The 21,294-nt window shown below is 54.5% G+C and overlaps 5 protein-coding genes across 5 annotated transcripts; 2 read left to right on the top strand and 3 right to left on the bottom strand.

Annotated features, from left to right (window-relative positions):
* Nucleotides 1-2,171: 2,171 nt before the first annotated feature.
* LY79DRAFT_654159 (NAD dependent epimerase/dehydratase) lies at nt 2,172-3,412 on the bottom strand (the record flags this gene model as incomplete). The annotated part of the gene is made up of 2 exons (XM_060562636.1): nt 2,895-3,412; nt 2,172-2,830 (listed from the first exon to the last, which is right to left on the bottom strand). The coding sequence occupies exons 1-2, from the start codon at nt 3,286-3,288 to the stop codon at nt 2,172-2,174; spliced, it is 1,053 nt and encodes a 350-aa protein (XP_060407301.1). The 5' UTR covers nt 3,289-3,412.
* A 1,180-nt stretch (nt 3,413-4,592) lies between these two features.
* On the bottom strand, nt 4,593-6,071 carry LY79DRAFT_529490 (uncharacterized protein; the record flags this gene model as incomplete). The annotated part of the gene is made up of 6 exons (XM_060556114.1): nt 4,593-5,046; nt 5,114-5,514; nt 5,585-5,652; nt 5,706-5,742; nt 5,802-5,897; nt 5,961-6,071. The coding sequence occupies 6 exons, from the start codon at nt 6,069-6,071 to the stop codon at nt 4,593-4,595; spliced, it is 1,167 nt and encodes a 388-aa protein (XP_060407300.1).
* Nucleotides 6,072-10,627: 4,556 nt separating this feature from the next.
* On the top strand, nt 10,628-11,778 carry LY79DRAFT_572806 (uncharacterized protein; the record flags this gene model as incomplete). The annotated part of the gene is made up of 1 exon (XM_060559406.1): nt 10,628-11,778. A coding segment is annotated over exon 1 (427 nt), but the record flags the coding sequence as incomplete, so codon positions are not given.
* Nucleotides 11,596-12,178, top strand: LY79DRAFT_113024 (uncharacterized protein). Its single transcript, XM_060550718.1, has one exon. It carries the CDS (start codon nt 11,750-11,752, stop codon nt 12,059-12,061), a length of 312 nt encoding a protein of 103 aa, XP_060407298.1. The 5' UTR covers nt 11,596-11,749; the 3' UTR covers nt 12,062-12,178.
* An 871-nt stretch (nt 12,179-13,049) lies between these two features.
* LY79DRAFT_674980 (uncharacterized protein) lies at nt 13,050-18,725 on the bottom strand (the record flags this gene model as incomplete). The annotated part of the gene is made up of 2 exons (XM_060564383.1): nt 13,050-16,630; nt 16,694-18,725. The coding sequence occupies 2 exons, from the start codon at nt 18,723-18,725 to the stop codon at nt 13,050-13,052; spliced, it is 5,613 nt and encodes a 1,870-aa protein (XP_060407297.1).
* Nucleotides 18,726-21,294: the final 2,569 nt, after the last annotated feature.

Raw genomic sequence — 21,294 nt, 5'->3', positions numbered from 1 at the left:
AAGTATTAATTTTAATAGTAAGCTTAATATATAATAAGAAATCTTTAGGAAGGTTTATAATTTTAACTAGTTTATCTTTAATATCTTCCTTAAGTCCTTAGTAAAACATAAAAATTAAGGATTCTTAAGTAATATTAAGTCTAGTAGTAAGTCTTTAGAATTTAGCTATATAGTATAAAGTAGCCTTAGTTTATTTTAGGTTAAATAGTTCTTACTTAGCTTATTACTTCTTATTAAGGTCTTAGAAGAGTAATAGTAGTACTTTCTTAAACCTAGAGTATTTATAAAAGATCTCCTAGGTTTCTGTTTTTAGGCCTACTTAGTTGTTTATTATATAGTCTATTAAGTAAAGTTTAAACTAGGCTAGTGCCTTTCCTTTAAGGAATAAGGCAGTATAGATAACTTTCTTAGGTTTATCCCTAAAGCTAACGTTATAGAACTAGTAGTATACTTAGACTTAAGTAAGGAATCCTTTTAAGTGTCCTAGGGTTCTATTAAACAGCTATAGATTATTAAGTCTAAGCTTATTTTAACTATTAACTAAGGTCTATATAATATTAGTAGCGCCTTAAAGGGTTTTAATAGTCTCCTTAAGTTCTTATATCTTAGTTAAGGGTTCCTTAGGGATAGCTTTCTCTAAGCGCTCTAGTTTAGCTATATTACTATTAATAACTTTAATAAGTTAGTAGTTATATCTAGTGTTTCTCTTAATTATTCCTTAAATTATAAGATACTAATCTATAGTAAAAATAGCCTTACTGTCTTTATTAAATCTTAGATTAGGTAGAATAAATCTATTGTTAATCTCTATAGTATCTTTAAGTTCCTTGTCTAGGGAACACTAGGACTTAGGAGTACTTATTAAAGGTGTATTCTTAGAAGTTAATATAGTGTCTTTACTATTAGGTAAGTATTAAGGTTAACTTACTTAACAAGAGTAATTAAAGTGTTATAGTTAGTAATCTAATAGTAGGGTTTCCACTAGGAATAAGCTAGGGTTAATACTTAGTTAATAGTAGTATAGGCTTACTAGTCTATTAATTACTTAGTAATTAGTTAGGTAGTTAATAGTTATAAAGGTAGCTTATATAGCTTTTATTAATTAAATTACTAGGGTAGAATACTAAAAGGTATTTAGAGAATATATTATAAAGAAGTTAATTACTAAAGAGCTATAGGAGTCTATCCTTAAGTGCGTCTAAGTTTATCCTATATATGAGTCTATTCTTTCTGTTAGCGTATAGGGCTATATATCTAAACTATAGCACCTGTATATTTTCTATATAGCGCCTATATACTAAGCATACAGCTTCTGTATTTCTAATATATAGATCTTATCTAATCTTATTGTCATGTGACTTGTACTATAGTTCTTCTGTGTCTATAGGAGTCATCCTGTCCACGCCCATCTGTTAGTTCTGTACAAATGCTGTTGCTGCCCACTGGCCGCTCTGCCAAGTAGGGCAACATCGCCTGTAACTTGTTAGGTCGTAACATATAGATGTAGGTACATCTATGCTAGCCCCCCTAGTATACCCCTTATACTGCCTTATTAGGTTTAATGCTAACTTCAGGAGAAATAGGTGGCCACTAGGGCAAAAGTCCCTGAGGTACGCATGCGCACAGATGCCAGCCCTACAATGTGTCTGCCTGTTAACCGCTACCCTTAAGAGGAACCGTCTTGGCAACGTATCTCGGCTTCGTTACAGGGGACGCAATCGGACGAAGTTCCTACTGTCATGGTTGACATCGTCATGGCGATCGTCGATGCATCCCACCATACGACACCACTTCATCATCGAACACGGAGTGAGGGGCTGGCTATGACGGTCCGATCCGCTGGCCATGGCTCAAAATGCGGGGTATGTCTCAGATCGTTCCGGATCGTTTGCCCTTAGGAACGTATTTGTTCTATTATAGATATTAATCTATGTGATGAACCGCAGCGTCTAAACATTTCGAAGAGAAGTAGTTGATTTTCTTAAGTCTACATACGAGAGAAATATCGCCTAGAAATACCAGCCACACGAAGCTGTCCCAGCTTCACGACAATTTATTATTTAGAGATGGGTATTCAAATAAATTGGAGTGAATATGAACCAGGGGTAATGAAGAAAAGATGCTGGCCAGAGATCCAGGACGTTTTGAATACATAGTACAGCTTCTTACATTTATTTCTTCCGAGAAGCTTTCCAAGCGGTGAAATGATCATTGAGGGTCGTCTCAAGCGGCCGCAAGTTGAGATTCAACTCATTCACAGCCCGAGTATTGTCCACAGTAAAACGGACCCCTAGGTTCCTCGAAATCCATTTTTCCGTTAGGCCAAAAAACATAGGTCCTAGGACACGGACAAAAACGTCGGGTAGCTGGTGATTGGGAATGAGCGGGGACTTGCTCAGCTTCCGAAGAACCCGCGAGATGTCCAAGAACGTAGCCATCTCTTTGGAAGCAACGATATAGCGACCCTTGGCAGCGGGCGTCTCTGCCGCCTTGATGTGGGCTGCTGCAACGTCTCGGACGTCCACGGTGGCAAAGCTGAGGTTGGGCACACCAAAGAACAGCTCTCCGCGCAGGAGCTCGTCCACGAGGTACAGGCTGCCAGACTCGGAGCCTTCAGACAACGGCGGGCCAAAGACCAAACCTGGGCAGATGACGACCATGTCCCATCGGTCTTGTCGCTTTGCGATCTCCCATGCCTCCTTTTCCGCCAGCACTTTGGAGTAGTGATAGGGGTTGTGGTCCACCGTGCTTGTCTCGTTGAAGTAGTTTTCGGAGAGGACCCCTCCCATCTGATCGGAAACGTCACGGTAATCGCCGAAAATTGCACCAACTAAAGTTCGGATGATAATCAGTTCCAATTCAAGCCAGCTGATTTGTAGATGTTATACACTTACTTGTAGATGTAAGCACAACCCGCTTGACAGATTCCGTTTCCTCGACAGTGGCCAGTACGTTTTGAGTACCCTTCAATGCAGGTTCAACGCATTGTTTTTGTCCATCTTTGATCTTTTCTGCCATGAGAAAAGGCGATGCGACATGGTGGACTACTGCGCACTCCTGCATTGCCTGCTTGAACGAGCCCCATTGGAGCAGGTCGGCTTCGAAAAGCTTCAATCGACCAGTCGGATATTTTTCTTGTAGCGCCTTCAAGCTCGCAACCTTTTTGGAATTCTTGAGGCTGCGAACCGTTGTGTGGACAGAAATGCCTTGAAGCAATAGTTTGTTAATTACGTGCTGCGCGATAAAGCCGCTCCCTCCAGTGACGAGTTGGGGTTGGCTGTCAGTCATTCTGCAAAGGATTAGACAAGTTTCTGGGTTGCGTCTTCCTTGTTCCCTTGTGCAGACTGATAAGGTCTGGAAATTAGCTTTTTGTTTTAGCTGTATTCGCTCGCAGGAGGGTTCAAAACTTTCCCTCCCCATTTGAAAGAAAAGGGTTATGTTCGGGCGACGCCAAACTATAAATGCAAGGGTCGTCGGGCGTCCGCGGAACGTCAGCCTGCCTGGTTGAGTATATCTTCAAACTTTCGGTTGCCTGCCCAACCCGCGGATGCCGAATACCCGAATCCAATGCTCGTTCCGCATTTTCTCTTGTGCACTCTTGTATAAATTCGTTGACTCCGTTTCCTGTTGCATTCGTGTAAGATTACTTGTGAGATCCAGGCAGTTGTCCTTGGGAGGGGTTTCAAGGCAGCAACTGCAGAGGTTGCAGTGGGCTGTGACTGTTGGAAATCACCAAGACAGTAGACATCTTGAAGACCGTGATATATCCGAGACAGCTTGTCGATAATGTCTTTGAACTGACACTCGAGGACATGGGGCAGGTTTTCACTTATTACACTAAGCTAGGCTCGGCAAAGATTAATAAAATCGCTTAGCTTGCGGCAGCAAATAGAACCGTAAAACAGATTACCAGCGTCATTAATTGTTGATAGTTAGCTTAGAAAGTAGCATGTTCTTGAAATGGGTGTATTTAAACTTCAAAATCAAGTACTAATTCTTGAGCGTCTAGCGTGATTCACCTATGATATACGAGACACCAACAGACTTAGAGTAGTCTTGGTGACGAGAAACTCATAAAGGCTCAGGAGAGAAGCCAAGCACACATTTTTGATAATGCGCTTCACTCATTGATCTAATTTATATATTAGACTTGGAATACATTAGTCTCTTCGCAGAATAATTATCTTTTACTCAATTTTCTAAAGAATAATCATCTTTCATTTAGCTTCCAATCATAACTGCCTTTCATCTAACTCCTGTGCCCCTTTTTATGCTCCAACTCGTGACACTGAATCAGACGGGAATGGCGGGCCCAAGGTGGGAGTTGTTGCCAACAGAAGCTCTGCAAAGACGATACGATACTGTAGACTCTATTCATCCAGTCACAGCTTGTTGTGATTTGTCCAAGTGCGAGCAATTCTGAGCAACGCATATGGATAGAACAGGAAACCTCGTGCAAACCGTTCTTGACCCAGTGCATGTTGATGTCAAGCCTGGCAAGAAGCGAGATGCTTCAATTCCACCAAGAACGAAATGGGTATATCGAATGTTTAAAAATCAGCGACTTTTGATATTACGTATCCGGATTCTGCTCAACTCCCATTGTTCCACCATCCATCTTGTTTGGCTTTTGACGCCTTGACCTCGGTGACAACACTTTTGCTCCGACTCAAGGGATCAACCTGGTTCACGATAAACTCGTCCTTATAGCGCGCATTATGTGCTGGCTTGTCTTGTCGAAGACTTGCCTCACTGCCCACTCTCGACCTTCGCCCCTCCTCGCCCACGTCATCGTCGAGCTCGACACTCTCCATCCTCCGAACCTCACACGTGATCTCGACTTCCTTGGTGACGAAGATGCCGGGGAACGCCTGTCGGATGACGGGCCAGAAAATGGGGATGCTGCTGGTCACCATGGCTAGGTCGACTTCGACGCAGGCGAGGACGATGCTGACTGGTGCGTACCAGGGGAAATCGATAGTCGGGTATGTAGCGCTTTTGTGTTGCAGAATGGTGACATATCGGGCTACCGAGACGCAATTGACTCTGCATTGTAAAATATTCTGGTCAGCTCATTGCACGTCATGGAGGAGAACTGGACGGTTTGACATACGCGATGCCCATGCTGAGGAGTACAAGTAAACCCAGTCTAGACCTGAGCGGCATGTTGGGTTCGAAGTAGAGGGGCACTGGAAGCATCAACACCAAGAGGTCGAGTGCAATGTTGACCGCAGCGTGGCTTTCGTACGTGGTCGAGAAAACTTTGGCATCGAGCGATCCGTAGGCCCAACGGGTGGCCGGAATTGACCAGTCCCAGTAGGCTTGTACTGGCATGCAGGGGATCCAGCTCACCACCGTATAGGGAATAGCCCACACGGCAACGACAACGAGGGTAAAAATGCAGGCGCGTCTGATAAAGGATGGCTGATCGTATATGCGGAGGTACTGGAAGAGGAGAGAGATCTTCATCAAGGCCGTAGAGATTTGATAAGTGCCGTTCGCTACGTAGAAGGTCTAACCCGGAAGGTTTGGTTAGGAAATGTCATGACAACTTCGACATCGGCTATGCGATGGATCAACATACTCGAAGATAGGCCTTGACTTCATAGGCAGATAACGTGCCGATGTGCCTGCCCAAGCCATATTTGGTTGCTGTCCAGAGGGTTAGCATTGCAAACGAGCCCGGGACGATCGAAAGTGCTTACAGACGCAGACTCCGACAGAACCCGTGGTTATTGACAACTGCAAGCAGGATTAGAGTAAGACGATGATCGTTCTCTGCCCGTATTCGCATAGCATACCAGCGACAATATGACAAAAAAGTCATCCCATCCCAACGACCGAACCATCTTGATGCGCACATGCATCCGGAATGCGACGCACAGCCACGAGAGAACCTGGCGACCTTCGTCAGTACAAGTACCTCTATTATGTATAGCCGAGCGTCATGGTGGACTAACCGCAAAGCTGATGACAACACCCAGGATTGTGCTCGTCTTGTTCACCAACGGCTCTGGTTCGCGGGAGTTGTCCGCTGTTCCAAACAGCTTTACAATTGTTGCTCCGTCCATGGTCGGGGCTGTGATACGAAGCCTGATGTTTCGTTTGGAGCGAATGGAAAGGCCTGGTAGGCAGAGCCAAGATATCAGAAATCAAACTAGAGAAAGATTAGGAATAGAACGAGCTCCATCCCTTGTTCAAAAGAAAGAAAGACCAACAAGACTATGGAGTCTCCCGAGTGCGACTCCCACGGGACCCGTCCCGTAGATATTATTATCAATAAAACGGCGCAGAGGAACAGAGGGCCCGCAGTCTGCATCTGCGCCAACGCTGATAAGACTGGGTATGGCAGGCACCCCGGCTGCAGGCATCTGACTATACTCCACAGCCCAAACCATACCCCTTTCTCTTCGGGCAAGGAGGCTCTTGGTGTAAGTACCAGGTAAGCGGGAGCTCCTTTCTCGGTGGGCGGTTAGCATGACGACAAGTACCTACCACGCTCGCCCAAACCCCGGAGTCGGCCCTCGATGCCGTGCTGATCCTTCTGTGTTATGGGGCGTCCCTTGACGAAGCCCGTGCGAATGCCACCTCAACCCTCCACTACGTGATTCAAAGACATACGTGAACCCGTTTTCGCCTCAAGGAATGTCCAGATTGGTGAATGGCCGGCCCTGGCAGATCTAAAACTTGCATTGGCTGCTATATAGTAGCGGCGTTGTTACCACCTCATGCCTAGTTATCACAAATCGTACCTAGTTCGCCTTCAGGAAGGGGTGATCCCCGCGAGGATCACTATTCAGCTATAAGAGTCGAGTACAGGCAGATTTTCGATATAACATATGATTCGGAGATATGTGCCTCACCACGTGAACGACGAAGGAGGTGGGGGGCGGGCGAAAGAGGAAACAGAAAAAGAAAAGATGAAAAAAAAAAAAAAAAAAAAAGGAGATTGCAACCCCACAACATAAGAGTTGGAATTGTGCGGTACACACACACACATATGGGGCAGGCAGGATTGCCTGAAATTCCCGGTTCCCTGCCGGTTGATGAAAACTCGAGTCAGTGACCGCAAGACGACGGACCGGCGGAACCATCGCGCGTTTCAGAGAGTTGGCGGCCTGAAAACATCCCCGGAATTGACATTTAGCATGACTGAACCAAGATCACCTACTCACTGTGGTACGCACTGACGGTGGCTTAGCATTGACGATCGTCTTGGTATAGAAAGTGATATATATGACTTGTCACCCATCATCGAGCAAACGCTGTGACAGCTTCTATATCTTGGCGAAAACCTTATCCTAATAGATCGTTTCGTTTACTCGATATAGGACCTTAAGTTAGCAGTGAGTTACTGATGAGTTTCTGGCGGAGGCAGTTAGTGTAGTTCCGTACGCTACTGGAAACCACGTTGGGGTGCTGTTTATGTTGAATATATATCTGTATTCCCTTGGACAACTAGGCTGGTGTGGGTGACCGTCCATCGCGGGGGGTACACAGTCCACGTTCCGTACCAAGCCAAAGGCTATATCTTCCCGCTTTAACCCTCCCGAAACATGTAGGCAGTTAATCTGCCTTTTTCAAATCGTGGGACCCAGCCGCCCTCCCGAAATCTATCGTTCCATGTCTGAAAGATTGGAAACAAGAATCACCATGCGCCAATACTCTCTGAAAGATTGGAAACAAGAATCACAATGCGCCAATACTCGTCTGGTTTGAAGTAAAACCAGCTTCGGCGTAAGACGCGCGATCGGGATTGTGATAAGTTATACTCAGTGGATTAGAGACCGGAGAAAACAAAGTGGAGGTTTCGCATGCCGTGCGTCACTGTCTGGTTTCCACTCGTATTCTGACCCATTTGCTAACGAAGTCCATGCGCAAAACCAACATTCTTTCCAAGTTGAACTTGGTTGGTGTCTTCTACTACCCATGCACGCCTATGGTGGAACATGGTATGCTTGAGTAGTCTCCATCACTTTTGAAGTGCTGAAGCCGTCGATCCAGCATGAGTTGTATCCCAATGTTGATCCTAGGCCGACGTTGATCTTACCTCTTACGGCTTTGCGGACGTCAAAGCGTCAAGGCATAACACAATCACAATGCGGGCAAAAAGGCCCTGGAATGGTTCATCGTTTGTTCCGCATCCGTGTGGCGGCAATCAAACCCCAAGCTCGGATACTTGTCAGTCCGTGAGTAATAGTGTAAGCTTAATACCGTACACTATACTTATATTATAGAAATTCCTCCAATATTCTATATCCTCCGAGCCTTCACCCACGCGAAAAAGAAAAGGAAAAAAAGAAGAAAACGTGTAGATTTGATCCCAGGAGGCAACATGGATCAAATTCAAACCCACCGCCATGTAGTGAACCGGTAGGTGCACGACTCTCTACCTGGCAGAGGGCAGGTATTATTCGGCTAGTGTTTGACTCGAGCACTGTGGATATGTGGGAATGAGCTATTTAGTCGGAACGGCTGCCAGTGCATAGATCAATATCGTAACCAATTTTGGATGCGCGATCACTCATCACTTGATGCTTCACTTCTGAGTTGAAGGTAAGCCAGAATCAAGCCCGGGGAAGTAGAAACGGGAAAGCGCTCGCTCTCAGAGAAGGTGGAATTAAACGTGAGACCATGAGGCCTCTGCGCCAGAGTCCGAGAACCACCCAACAGATAGAACCCTGGTCAGATACTCGGTCTGCCAGGCGGCCTAGTCCTAGTTTGATCTAGTGACTGAGCGTTAGCTTCCGCAGCTTTGACGCATGTCACCGCCAACTGGCTTGCGCTCAAGGAACGTGGGTGAACGCTGTCTTGGAACGTGACGAACGATACACTTACGAACACACTGGTGGCATATATTATTAGCCCACACAAATCTGGCTCGCTGGCTGGCGGATTGGATTTTCAATGACTTATTCTCTCAGCGTAGCTGTGCTGCAGCCTTACCAAGCAAGCACAATCACTCCATAAAGAGGGGAAGGAGAAGGTTTCCGTGACCAGAGCCAACTTCTTGGAAGTGTGTTTACATAGTAAAACGGAAACGCCTATCCACTCCATCCCATCATCCTTTGTAGGACGAATCAAGGAACGGTCATCCGCGTTAACTTGCGACGATCGACGTTGATGGGAATCCCCACTGGGTGCTACTATACATACCGTCTTCTCTCCTTCTACGTCTCGAGTGGAATTATCTCTACGCAGCATACAAAGGCACCGAAGTCGATCCCTTGTAGACGTTGTATTCAACTTGAAAATGATTCGCTCTACCATCCATTTTCCTCCCGTTAATCAAATATCGAAACTTTCCGACGCATGTTTCCTTGCGGCCTTGCCGAGCGGCTCCATGACACGACTTGCCCCTGTCACCACGACTCAACGAGCAACGAGTAATGGGCCTATACATAGTATTGTTGTTGCCTGCAGAGTCGTATTCTTCTTCTTCTTCTTTTCTTCTCGCTCGCGCAGTCACATGCGCCCGCGCACGCTCCCCTTGGCATCGTAAGATGAACATCCACTTCGTTCCCTGGACGAATAGTGTCTTGCGCGGTCCTAGCTGCATAGTTGCCCCCACTGGTGATGGACCACCCCCGCCTGTTGTTTCTTCAAGAATGGCTGGACGGCACCAAGTGTTTGACAAGCCAGAGTATCCCGGGTAGCTTGGCGCGTCCCCTCCAACTTCAGAGACTGGCCATCCAAACGCAGTCCCCGCGAGGCAGATCAACGGCCAGGCAGCCCGAATGCGACCGGGCGCGGGACTGTCACAAGCACGTGCGACCCTTGGTCGTTTGATTAACTAGGGATCTTGACAGGGCCTAGCACGACTCGACAACTCCTTGGGCCGAACATCCAGAGGCTGGGGGCCTAGCCTGATAAGCAACCGCATCGTGGCTAAACAGGCGATCCAGGCTACGTGGTAGACTGTCCAGAGAGAGGGATGGATAGAACGCCTCGTGCGTCGTCCATACACACACTGTCATCTTGGTCACTGCAGGGTAGGGTGCTGACCAGATTGGCCACACACAGTGGGGTGCCAGAAATCATGGTACATGCACACAGTATACACCTATTTTACTACTTTACAACAAGCAATATTAAGCTAATAATATTGAGGTAGTTAGATACTTTAAAATAAAACAAAACACTTAGTAAATAGCTTAAGTAAATCTCTATATATCCTCTAAATAAGATTTTATTTTACTAGTGTAATTAAGTAGTAAAGCTAAAAGAGATATATAGTATCCCTTATATTTTAAAGATAGTAGGCTTATAACGTAAAATATAGTATAAACACTATATTTTTCCTAAGAAAGAAGTAAAGCACCTAGACTTACTAGTATATAAACTTTATATCTTTACTAGTATATAAGTAAATTAAAATTTAAAAATAGTATAGTATAGCTAATTAACTAAAGTAGTTATATATAATTTTTACTATTAAGTTTATACCTAATACTTAGAGATATAGTATATTCTTTGTAGTGCAGTTAAGGTAACGCACTGTGAGGTGTACCATGACTTATTGCACCCTGCTGTATACAGCCCTTCTCTGATAACACCAACTGTCCAGCAATACGAATACAGAAGCGAAGTAGGCTGCCAGCCACTGTGACAACCAGCATTAGCTCCCCTTCGACATCGCCAACACGATGCATCCCCGGACCTCGCCTTTTGGTCCGAAATCCCATCTCGTCAGCACATAGCGCTCAGGACACCGGGTTCAACCATGAGGATCTCGCTGTGTACGATCGGCCACCCGATGTGGCACGTCCTGCCATCCGGGCCCTTCAGCTGCTTTCGGCGAATCATGATCCGGGCCCGGTCTGCTGCAATCTTCTGCGCCGGCGTGCGTCCCGCTCGCGGCCCGAGCATGCCGTCTTCTACGCAAACTGTCAACCTCGAGGCGGCCCTGCGTCACGTCTGCAGTCAGTGGGCGGCGCACAGCAACGTACCCGCCGATAGTCGATCGTAGTTCCTGTCGCGGCCTGGGGGAGCGGTCGCTGCAGGTGGAGATGATGCCCCCGGATCTTTGGCTCCGCCAACCTCTTGCTCGCCTAGCTCGGGACGTGGGACCAGTCGCTCATCCTCGGGGCGCTCGAAACCGTCGCGAACCTGAACGGAAGTCGAGCACCAAAATGGTCAAGTCTCCCGTGGGCTGGCGCACTGGGAGGCAGTGCTCCTATATAGACCCAAAGCACTACGTGTATAGCCTCCCGGGGGGTTTGCCATCTCGACATCATGCCCGACTACACAAAGGCTACGAGCCTGGGCGATACATAACGGGACTTTGTCGCCCGCTGGCTCCAAGCTCCCGTACCGACCACACGCGCCACAAAGCCGCGGGCGTTTCTCTGCTATGCCGGGTCCGGCCTCGGGAGCCACATGCCCACGCTGCCGAGCTGGGTTCCCAACTTTATACTTGGCTAAGTACGACTATAGGCTGACCTGACCTGACACAGACGGCCGGCAGGTTTCTCACATCACCATCAACGGTTGCACGCTGGCTGTTACCAATATCATTCTACAGTCCGTGGTGTTTGTCCAAGAAAGCCACCTTGGCGCCATGAGGGCCACAGGTTCACTGCTTCCTTGCCGGTCGGGATATTCGACACGCAGCCCTACATACGTCTCAAGATGTACCGCCGTAAAAGCATATTTCTAGCTCGCTTTCCACCAAGGGAAAACGAACAAGGATGTCCATTGCGTATTCGAACCGGTTCACAGTTTGCTACCTGACGTAATCGTCTATGCGATGGAGCTTGGTCCACGCCCAGGAGCCGGCAATGTCCGTCCTCCGCAGGGCTGGCGGGCCCATGGCACGGCGCAGGGAGACGGGGGGCTCCCCGGCCGGGGCGATTCACCAGGCCTGGATGACCGGCGACTGCGTAGCGGCGGCGATCACCGATGCCTCCCTGCGCGGCCGCAGCGACGCTCGGGCGAAGCGCCGCGAGTCACTTACGCGGGGGCCGTCGTCGTGGCCGGTTTGACGGACGGCGAGGCCTGCGAGCCCGTACGAATCGGGGGGGTGACCCCAGAGGCGCTGATGCGAGAGAAACCCCATTAGATTGGGCGTGGTCCGACAGCGAGTATCGGCTGCCAGCACAGTGGCAGTTTGGTCAGTCTATTATTGGAAACACGGAGAGGCTCATATTCGACGAAGCCTACGCGTCAATGGGCTCAAGCAGCTGCGCCCTCCCTTGATCGAGATGATTTCACGATCTGAATTCCCCCCCACCGTGGAGGATTTCCAGTCCACCCACGTTACGCCGTCGCCCGACCCATGATCCTTGAATATTGGTATGAGCCGCCCCTCTCGCCCTACATGTACACTCCCAACTTAGCATCGTAGCCACTCGAGTGACAGTAAACAGAGTACCTTTTGGTGGTTGGTCGTGGTGGAGAAACATATCCGGTTTTTTTTCTTACCTGAGTGCGCAGCCCCTCGCGTCTCCGGACCCAGCTCCCCCCCCCATCGTGGGCCTTTCAAAATCCTCAGGCAGATTCAAGCGGTGTTCCGGGCCTGGTCCAGCCGGGAGTTGGTCGGGGACGGGGGGCAAAGCCCACGGAGAAACGAGTATATGCTACGGTAGCAGTACCGGCGTCCACTTGTGGATTTCCCTCCCTACCACGGAGCCGGGTCTACTCGAGTCAAGGATCACCATCTCTTCTCCATGGCACAAGCCTCCGAGATGAGAGGAGCCGTGTTATAGTACAAGTAAATATATTTGATGTTCCATTGCTCGCTCCGATATGCCCTCTCAAATCCAGGCTATCGCGGTAGCCAAAAGTAAAAGCAGATAGATTTCCCTGCCCAAAATCCGTGACCCCCACGAGAAAGATGGAAACCCATAAAAAAACGCCGTTTTCCCCTATTCCCTCTCGGGCCGTCCCAAAGTCTAACTTTTCCAGCTGTTAGGCTACACTAGAGAATAAACAAGACAGAAAGAAAGAAGGAAAGGAATAAGAAAGGAAAGAAGAACGGCAAAAAAGAAAAGAAAAAAAAAAAAGACAAAAGAATTAGTAAACCCCGCTGAGACGGTTCCCGTGATGACTCAGTTAATCTCCCCTGTGATGTACCCGATCTGCCGGCGGCCGTTGACGCCGGCGCCGGCGAGCTGGTTGGCGAGGTGGCTCTGGCCGTCGACGAGGCGCCTCTGCTCGGCCAGGCGGGCGCGGAAGCGGCCCTCCTGCTCGCGGTCCATGCGGTCGACGTCCTCGCGCTCGGCGACGCGGATGGCGCTCAGGGCCTTGGCGTGGTCGACCTTCTCCGTGGCCATCTGCTTCTCCCACTCGAGCAGCATGGTGCGGCGGGCGAGGGTCAGGTCGGCCTCGGCCATCTCGACGGCGCGCGCGCGCGAGACGGTGGCCTCGGTGAGGGCGACCTCGTGCCGCAGGTCGGCGTCGCGCTCGTCGCGCTTCCGCCGCATCGCCGCCGCGAAGTGGTCCTCCTCGGCGCGGGCCCGCTCGCCGAGCGCCGCGAGCTCGTCCTGCCGCACGCGCCGCCGGCGCGAGTCCTCGAGCTCCGCCTGCGCCGACCAGATCTGCGCCTGCACCGTCGCGAGCTCCTGGTTGCGCGCGATCGAGAGCACGTGGTCCTCCTGCTCGAGGTTGATGCGGTCGAGCCGCGCGCGCCGCGTGCGCTCCTGCATCTCGACGTCCTCGGGCATGCCGACGGCGCCCTCGGGCTGCGGGCCCACGTTGGCGTAGTAGACGTCCTCGGCGCGGTTGGCGCGCAGGAGCCGGAGGAGGGCCCCCTTGACGTCCGCCGCCGACGCCGGCAGCACGTGCTGCACGTACATGGTCGGCGAGTACGTCGTCTTGCCGTCCGTGAAGTGGTTGAACTTCTTGTTGACGTGCTTCCACATGCCCGCCTTGAGCAGCGTCCGGCTCGTCGCGACGGGGTCGCGGGACTCGAGCGCGAGGAGGAGGATCGACTTGCCCTCGGACCGCAGCGTGATGTCGGAGCCGGCCTCGATGAGGAAGTTGACGGTGCGCTCCATCAGCTTCTGGCGCGCCGCCGTGAGCTCGCCCGAGTCCGCGCAGTGCCGGCACAGCTCGCCCAGCGCGCTCCGGCCGCCGTGGAGCGTGCTGGGGAAGTCGGGCTCGTGGCCGTACTGCACCAGCACCTGGCAGGCCGGCATGTTGAGCTCGCGCGCCGCGTTGTGCAGGGACCCGTCGTTGCGCGACGCCCCGGCGGCGAGGAGGTTCGACATCATCTTGATGGCCGTCTCGCCGCCCATCTCGGTCGACAGCGTCAGCGGCGTGTTGCCCCCGACGTCGCACACGTCCACCTCGGCGCCCTCGAGCAGCAGCATCTTGACGACGTCCGGCCGGCGGTTCCGGATCGCCAGCATCAGCGGCGTGCTCTGCGACAGCCTCGACTCGAAGTTGACCTTGGCGCCCGTCTCGATGAGCATCTGGATGATGCCGCTGCTGACCTTCTTCTGCGGCTGCAGCAGCGCCCACATCATGAGCGTGACGGGCTCCTCCTCCTCGACGTCCTCCGTGACCCTGTACGGCATCATCTGGTCGTAGTAGTACCCGGCGTCCAGGAGGGCCTTGGCGATCCGGATCGACCGCGGGTGCTGCGCCAGGGCGAGGAACAGCAGGGGCATCGAGCCGGGCGGCGTGTACATGACGTCCAGCCGCGTCTCGCCGTCCGCGTACTCGGTGAACATCGTGATCAGCTCCAGCGCCTCGTCCTCGGGCGCGGCGTTGTCGAATATGCGGTAGAACGCGCGCGACAGCGACTCCGTGTTCGGCTTCTTCTCCAGCAGCCGCCTGACGAGGAAAGAGTTGCAGGCGGCGGCGGCGGACTGCAGCAGCCTGCCGTCGGCGTAGTTGACGTCGACCTTGTGGTCGAGGAGGACGTCGACGAAGCCGTTGGCCAGCGCGAGGCCGTCGGGGTCGCTCTCGGTGAGGGGGAGGTCGACCACCTGCGTGAGGACGGAGCTGAGGCCGTCGCCGTGGGCCCCCTTCTGCAGGAAGCTGTGCAGGATGCTGAAGCCGGCCTCGGTGAACCACGCGTCCGTGTTCTCCTTGGTGAAGCCCTCCCTGATGGCCAGGTTGAGGTCCGCCGACAGGATCTTGGACTCGAGCATGAAGGCGAGCGGCTTCACGAGCGCCCGCCTCGTGGCGTCGACGAGGGTCTGGCAGTCGTTGGCGATCGGCGAGGCGCCGTACCGGAGCAGCTGCCTGATGATCTTGAGGTCGACCTCCTCCTCGTTGACGGCGTTGTTCAGCACGACGTGGAGGTCGTCCGAGACCGGCAGGCCGGCCCGGAACAGCATGTCGATCGCCGACGACCGGGTCTCGCGGCCGAGCTTCCACGCGGCCCGCAGAGCCCTGTTGAGCGTCGCCGCCGTGGGCTTGGGCGGCTGCCGCTTCTTCTTCTTGGCGGCCCCCCTGAGCGAGGCGACCGACGGCTTGCTCGCCAGGCGCGGGCCGTTGTCGGACAGGCCGAGCATCATCTGCAGGCTGCTCAGGTAGGCGCTCCGCGTGGCCGCCCAGACCGCCTCGCCCTTGTTGTGGTTGGGGTCCGCGCCGGCCTCCAGCAGGATCTTGACCAGGTCGTCGCCCTCCTCGCCGAACCGGACCGCCGACGCGAGCTGCGCGTCGAGGGCCTCGCCGTCGACGCCGAAGACCAGGAGCGGCTCCAGGATGGCGGCGCGAGTCCTCAGGTTGCCGACCTCGGTGGCGGCCTGGAACCCCCTCTCGATCGTCGACTTCTTGGGCGTGGTGCTGCCGCTGAGAAGCATGTTGAGGACGTCGGCCGCGCCCGACCGGCACGCTTCCACGATGGCGTCCTCGTCGATCTGCGCGCCGTTGCTCACCAGGAGGTTGCCCAGGACCAGGTCGCCGTCCGCCGCCGCGGCGAGGAGCGCGTCCGAGAGGACCGAGCCCGACGCGCCGTGGTGCAAGAGGATCTCGCAGATGGCCGCCCTCGCCTCCCTGTTGGTCAGCAGAGCGGCCTCGGCAAAGGCGTCGTTCAGCACGGGGAGCGGGTGCTTCTGCTGCAGGACCAGCTCCACGATGTCGGGGCGCTCCTTCTTCACGGCCGACACCAGGGCCTCCCCGTCGCTCGTGTTGGCCTTCATCGACAGCGTGCGGAGCAAGGGGATGTCGTTCGTGTACGTGTTGATGGCGAAGCCCAGGGCCCGGTTCGCCTCGGCGCTGGGCGCGCCGGCGTCGAGCAGCTTCTGCGAGAACTCGAGCCGGTCCATCGGGTCGGCGATCCGCAGGGCGTGGGGGAGGGCGGACGCGAGCGACGCCGGGCTGGGGCGGGCCGCGAAGAGGAGGTCGGTGATCTGCGTGTCGCTCGCGGCCACGGCGTGGCAGAGGGCGGCGGCGTTGTGGGAGTTGACGTCGGCGCCGGCCTCGAGGAGGAGCTTGACGATGGACAGCTGGCGGTGCTCGGGAAGCGTCTGGAGCAGAGCGTGGACTTCCTTGACGAGCACGTCGTTGAACGGGCCCTTGGCCGTGGCCTTTTGCAGCAGGATCTCGAGCTTTTCGGCCTTGGTGTCCGAGAAGACCAGCTGCCCGAACTCGTTGATGGCCCGGTGGAGCGTGGCGGCCGTGGGTTTGCCGTGTGCCAACAGGGTCTGCAGGACGGGAGGGTCGTGGTTGTGTATTGCTATAGAACCAGTTAGAGACATCAAATTACTCTGCGTCGTGCGTGCGCGTGAGCTTCGCTTACCCGATGCCATGGCGATGCCGTTGTCGACATTGATATCGGCTTTACCCTGCACCAGCAGAACTTGCAGGAGCTTCAGGTCCGCCGGCCGGTAGTTCAACGCGCCGAGCATCGCCTGGGAGACCTTGGCCGGGTCGAGATCCGGCACGGATGCCAGCAGCATGGTCGCCATGTCCAGCCTCGCCTTCGCGTCCTGGGTGCCGATGATCCTGGGCAGCACGGCGGCGGCGGTCTGCGGCGTGACGTTCTTCCTGAGCAGCGCGCTCAACAGCCTCACGTCCTTTTGCGCTACCGCCGCGACCAGCGCCGAGCCCTCGTTCGTGTTGATGTCGGTGTTGTACTTGAGGAACAGAGCGATGAGGTCCTCGTCCCGGTGCGGCGGCTCCTCGTCGATGGCTTCCTGCAACGCCTCGTGGACGATGGGGCCGGCGAGGCCGCTCGTGAGAAAACATTCCACCATGCGGTACCTGTTCTTGCGCGACAGCGTCTTGGTGAGAGGGAAGATCTGGGCCAGGGTTTCGCTCGAGGGCTTGCTCGTCAAGATCTCCTTGGTCATGGCCACGTCGCTCCTCATGACGGCGATTTGCAAAGCCAGGCCGCCCTTGTGGTCGACGGATGCCGTCTTGTGGCTGTCAAAGACCATGGACCTCGGCCCCCTTTTGACGTCGTGTTCGGATATCGGCCGGCCTCCGGGAAACGCGGGCGTCAGGAGGAGCCTGGCCGAGTCCACGTCGCCCGCCTCCGCCGCCTCGATGAGCATGTCGTGCAGCGCCGTGCCGTTGGCGCCTTTCCGTAACAGCAGGTCGAGCAATAGCCGTCGGTTCTCCACGGCCATGTTTTTCGGGATCAGCTCGACGCACTCCGAGGCGTGCGTTGCGGTGAGTTCCGAGTTGCCGCTGAGGATGGTGTGCGCGACGTCCACGCGCCCGTTCTGGATGGCCTTGCGAATGGCCATGGCATCCTGGTACTCGATAGAGACGCCGTACTGGACCAGAAGGGCGACCATGTCCTGGAACTCGGCAGCGGCGGCGTGGATCAGGGCCATGGCGGGCGCGTCGCCGTCGGTGCCGGCGCAGAGCAGCAACTCGGCGACGGCGAGCTTGTCTCTGGGGTTCATGGAAGGGTGGTCCAGGAGTTGCGAGAAAGCCTCGTCCAGGCCCGGGCGCTTGGGCGGGTGGTTTCCCATGACGATGGCGAGGGCGATGTCGTGACGGCCCTGTCCGATGGCGACCTTGAGGGCCTCGGCCTGGCCGTGATCGGCATCGGCATCGGACCGGCTCAGCTGAACGACGGTCTCGAGACAACCTGCTTTCGTCGCGTCCACCATGCACTGCGACAGCCAGGTGGCCGGCGGGCGGCCTTCGGACCGCAGGACCATGCCGACCAGCTCGGCATGGCCGCCGGCTGCGCAGGCCGACCGAAAGGCGTCCTGGGCCTCGGGACTGTGGGCTACGCTGGCGCCGTAGCGGAGCAGGAGCTCAACGACCTCGAGGTTTTCCGAGGCCATGGCGAGAGGTAACGAGGCGTCGAGGGCGAATGTGTCGGCGTGAGGCAGCAGGACCCTTACCATGTCGGTCTGGCCGTTGTGGATGGCGTGCTGCAGCAGCTTGCTGCGCTCACCAAAGCTGTCGAGGCTCCTGCGGCGGAGCAAGATGCTGCTCGTCTTGGCCTTCTGGGCCATGTTGACGTCGCCGCCGGACGAGACGAGCATCTCGACGAGGGCCTGGGCGACGCCGGGCGACCCGCGGTCGGCGACATGCTTGTCGAGGGCGTCGAACACGAGCTTGTAGTCCCACGTCTTCTTCTTGGAGGTGAAGGCGCGGCGGATGTTAGTGGTGGAGTCTGTCCGGCCGTGGACGAGCTGCTTCCGCTTCAGCAGCTCCTCGGCCTTTGCGTCGTCCTCGACGGTCCGGAAGCTGGGGGGGCTCGAAGGCCGGGTCAGCGGCGTCGGCGACGGCGGGGGCTCGAGGCCCCATTCCTCGGCGAACTGGATGATGCGCCGCTGGCGGTCATCCGCGGTCGGCGGGGTCGGCATCGGGGGGCCGAGTGGCGACGATAGGAAGGGCGACAGTTTGGCGATGTGAGGGCGGGCGGCGAGGTGCCCTTTATGGAGCGAAGGAGGGTGGGATGAGAGTCAGTGTGAGAGTGAGAGTGAGAGTGAGCGACGAGCGAGCAGCCTCGTGAGATGAGGTCAAGCTAGGAGGTGTGAGGCAAGGCAAGGCTAGGCTAGGCTAGGCCGAGTGAGAGAGTGAGAGAGCGAGAGAGCTAGAGGGAAGAGAGGAGACGTGCGGCCCAAAGTTTCGGTTTCGTCTGAAGCTTGTTGGACACTCACGGCAGACGGATAGCGGAGAAGACGGCCCAGGCCCGGGTGCGACGGTACGGGGGAATGGCATGAACTAGGGGCGGGCGGGGGTATGAGAACAAGCATCCAGGATCGACGCGGTTCACGGCAGGGTGACGAAATGGAACGACACGGTTGTATCCCAACAGAGGATGGGAAACAATGCAGAGAGGATAGGTGATGGCGCGTCGTCTCGATGGTTGAGGGCCGTTCGAGCAAAGAAGCTTCCGGCCTGGGCTCGCGAACGTTCTGGGCCCTGCCGACACAGCCGGGCTGGTCTCGTTAAAGATAAGAAGAAGAAAAAGAAAAAAAAATTAGGGGGGAAAAACGGTCAGACCAAATGCGGATGGGAAACTAGTCGCAGCGTGAGCAGCAGTGGCCAGCCCGCCGTGGCTATGTGAGAACGAGGAAACCAAGAAACAAGCAGCGAGCGACTCGCGGGAACTCAGATACCGGTACTGTTGCAAGGGAAAAGTCGAGTCGGCGCGGAAAAGACGTGTAAGGCTGACAAAGGTTTCGGTGATGAGTGTGTGCTGGGTAGCCTGGGAACCCTCCTCGGGTGCGGTGGCGACAATGCGTCGCGTTTCAGCAGAGTGGAGCGGCAGGGCGGTTTTCGTCTGTTTGACCCTGTCTTGTCTCCTTTGCCGGGTTCCTTTAACGACACAATGTCACGACGGGGGGGGGAGGGGGACAGATCGGGGAGAGACAGCGTAGGTAGTTTGACGGCTCGGAGGGATGGGCTAGGTCTCGAGGTCGGACGGTTGGCGGGCCAGGGCCGTGACGGCGAACAGGATAGAGAACGATCAGAGTCGCTCTTCTTGGTGCTGTTCGTGATGGGACCGGACCGTCTGATGCCAATTAGGGGGAGCGAGTATCCGTAGAGAGTAATTACCAGTGTTGCACTCGTATTCGCGGTGAAGAAAAGCTTGGATGGCTAGGGCCATCTGTCCTCTGGAAGTGGAGAATGGTAATCAACGACGTCGAGGACACCGGAACAGCTGCCGTAGTCTGCAGGGAGGCGAGAAACGGGTGGCTGCGCGTGTACGCCGTAGCAATCAACGGTGAGCCAAGAACCCGACGGCGGCGCGACGGCGGGCGTGTGGCAGGGCATACGATGTTACGCGGACACGAACGCCGATCCTTGGCGCGCCAACGTGGAAGGGAAGCCGGACGGGAGGGGGGGCGGAGGGCAACGCGGCCAGACAGGGAAAGGAATAGATTCGTTTCCGCCGAACGTGGTTGGAGGATAAGAGCATGCGAATGCCCTCAAGAGCTTGGCCGCCACCGAGGAGGTCTGTCTGTCTGTCTATCCATCCGGGTAGGACAGACTGATATATGATGGTTTATTCGCAGCCAGCAACACAATCAATCATGCTCCTTCGCCCCCTCCAGTGAGGCGGCATGGACGTGTAATAGTAGGTATTGTCCTAGTGACATGCCGAGGCCACCCAGGAAAGTTTCCGGGAGAGCGCCTGATGGGACCAAAGACCACCAATCCTCCACCAGCAGCTCCTCGAGTTCCGGGGAACGACGAGGACCAGCCGTCGACTTATTTTGGTCCGCCCGATCGATGAATGGCCGAGATATGACAGGCCGTCTGTACCACGTACAATGAATGTAGTAAGGGAGAGGCGGGCAAGATACAGATACGCTTTGTGACGCCAAACCCCTGACCCTGACCCCTGGGAGAAACGGCCTCCAAGCAAAGTTGGGCATCCGTGGGTAGTAAGTAGTAGGTATTAATTCGTAGTCTACGGAGTACGGATAGTCGGATACACAGCAGATAATTAACACGCTCGCACTCTGTTCAGATACGTGCATGCACCCGACAGCTGCGAGATGATGCGCCCCCCTCCGGTCCTGGATCGGTACAAAAGCATACGGACAGCTGTGAGAGCAGTTCAAACTGCTGCTTCCATGGGTTTTCCTTTTCCCACATCGGGGGGCGTCGTCGTGGGCATTCTTACACGGCCACTAAAAGGGGGAAACCAGATCCACAGACGGGGGCCGTAGGTAGTTGGGCCCCCCACCGTCCCCTCTCGACCGAAACACTCCCACGGGAAACCAAACGCACACGGGTACGGCGCACACGCGAAACGCCTCGCCAATGGCAGAGGGCGCATGGCCGCAGACGACGACGACGACGACGACGACGACGCGCAGAAGCCAAGACGGCTGAGCCTCAACTGCAGACGCCACTGATGGCGACCGATGCCTCTCGAGAGGTGGGGTTATTAGAGGAGGGGGGGGGGGCGTATGCGCG

This window comes from Colletotrichum navitas (genome assembly GCF_030913465.1).
Source record: "Colletotrichum navitas strain CBS 125086 chromosome Unknown LY79scaffold_165, whole genome shotgun sequence".
NCBI classification, from domain to species: domain Eukaryota; kingdom Fungi; phylum Ascomycota; class Sordariomycetes; order Glomerellales; family Glomerellaceae; genus Colletotrichum; species Colletotrichum navitas.
This window is presented reverse-complemented; position numbering and strand designations above follow the sequence as displayed.

Bases quoted from the DNA above. Each gene is read 5' to 3' on its own strand.
- LY79DRAFT_113024 (XM_060550718.1), top strand. From the start codon at position 11,750: ATGGAGCTTGGTCCACGCCCAGGAGCCGGCAATGTCCGTCCTCCGCAG.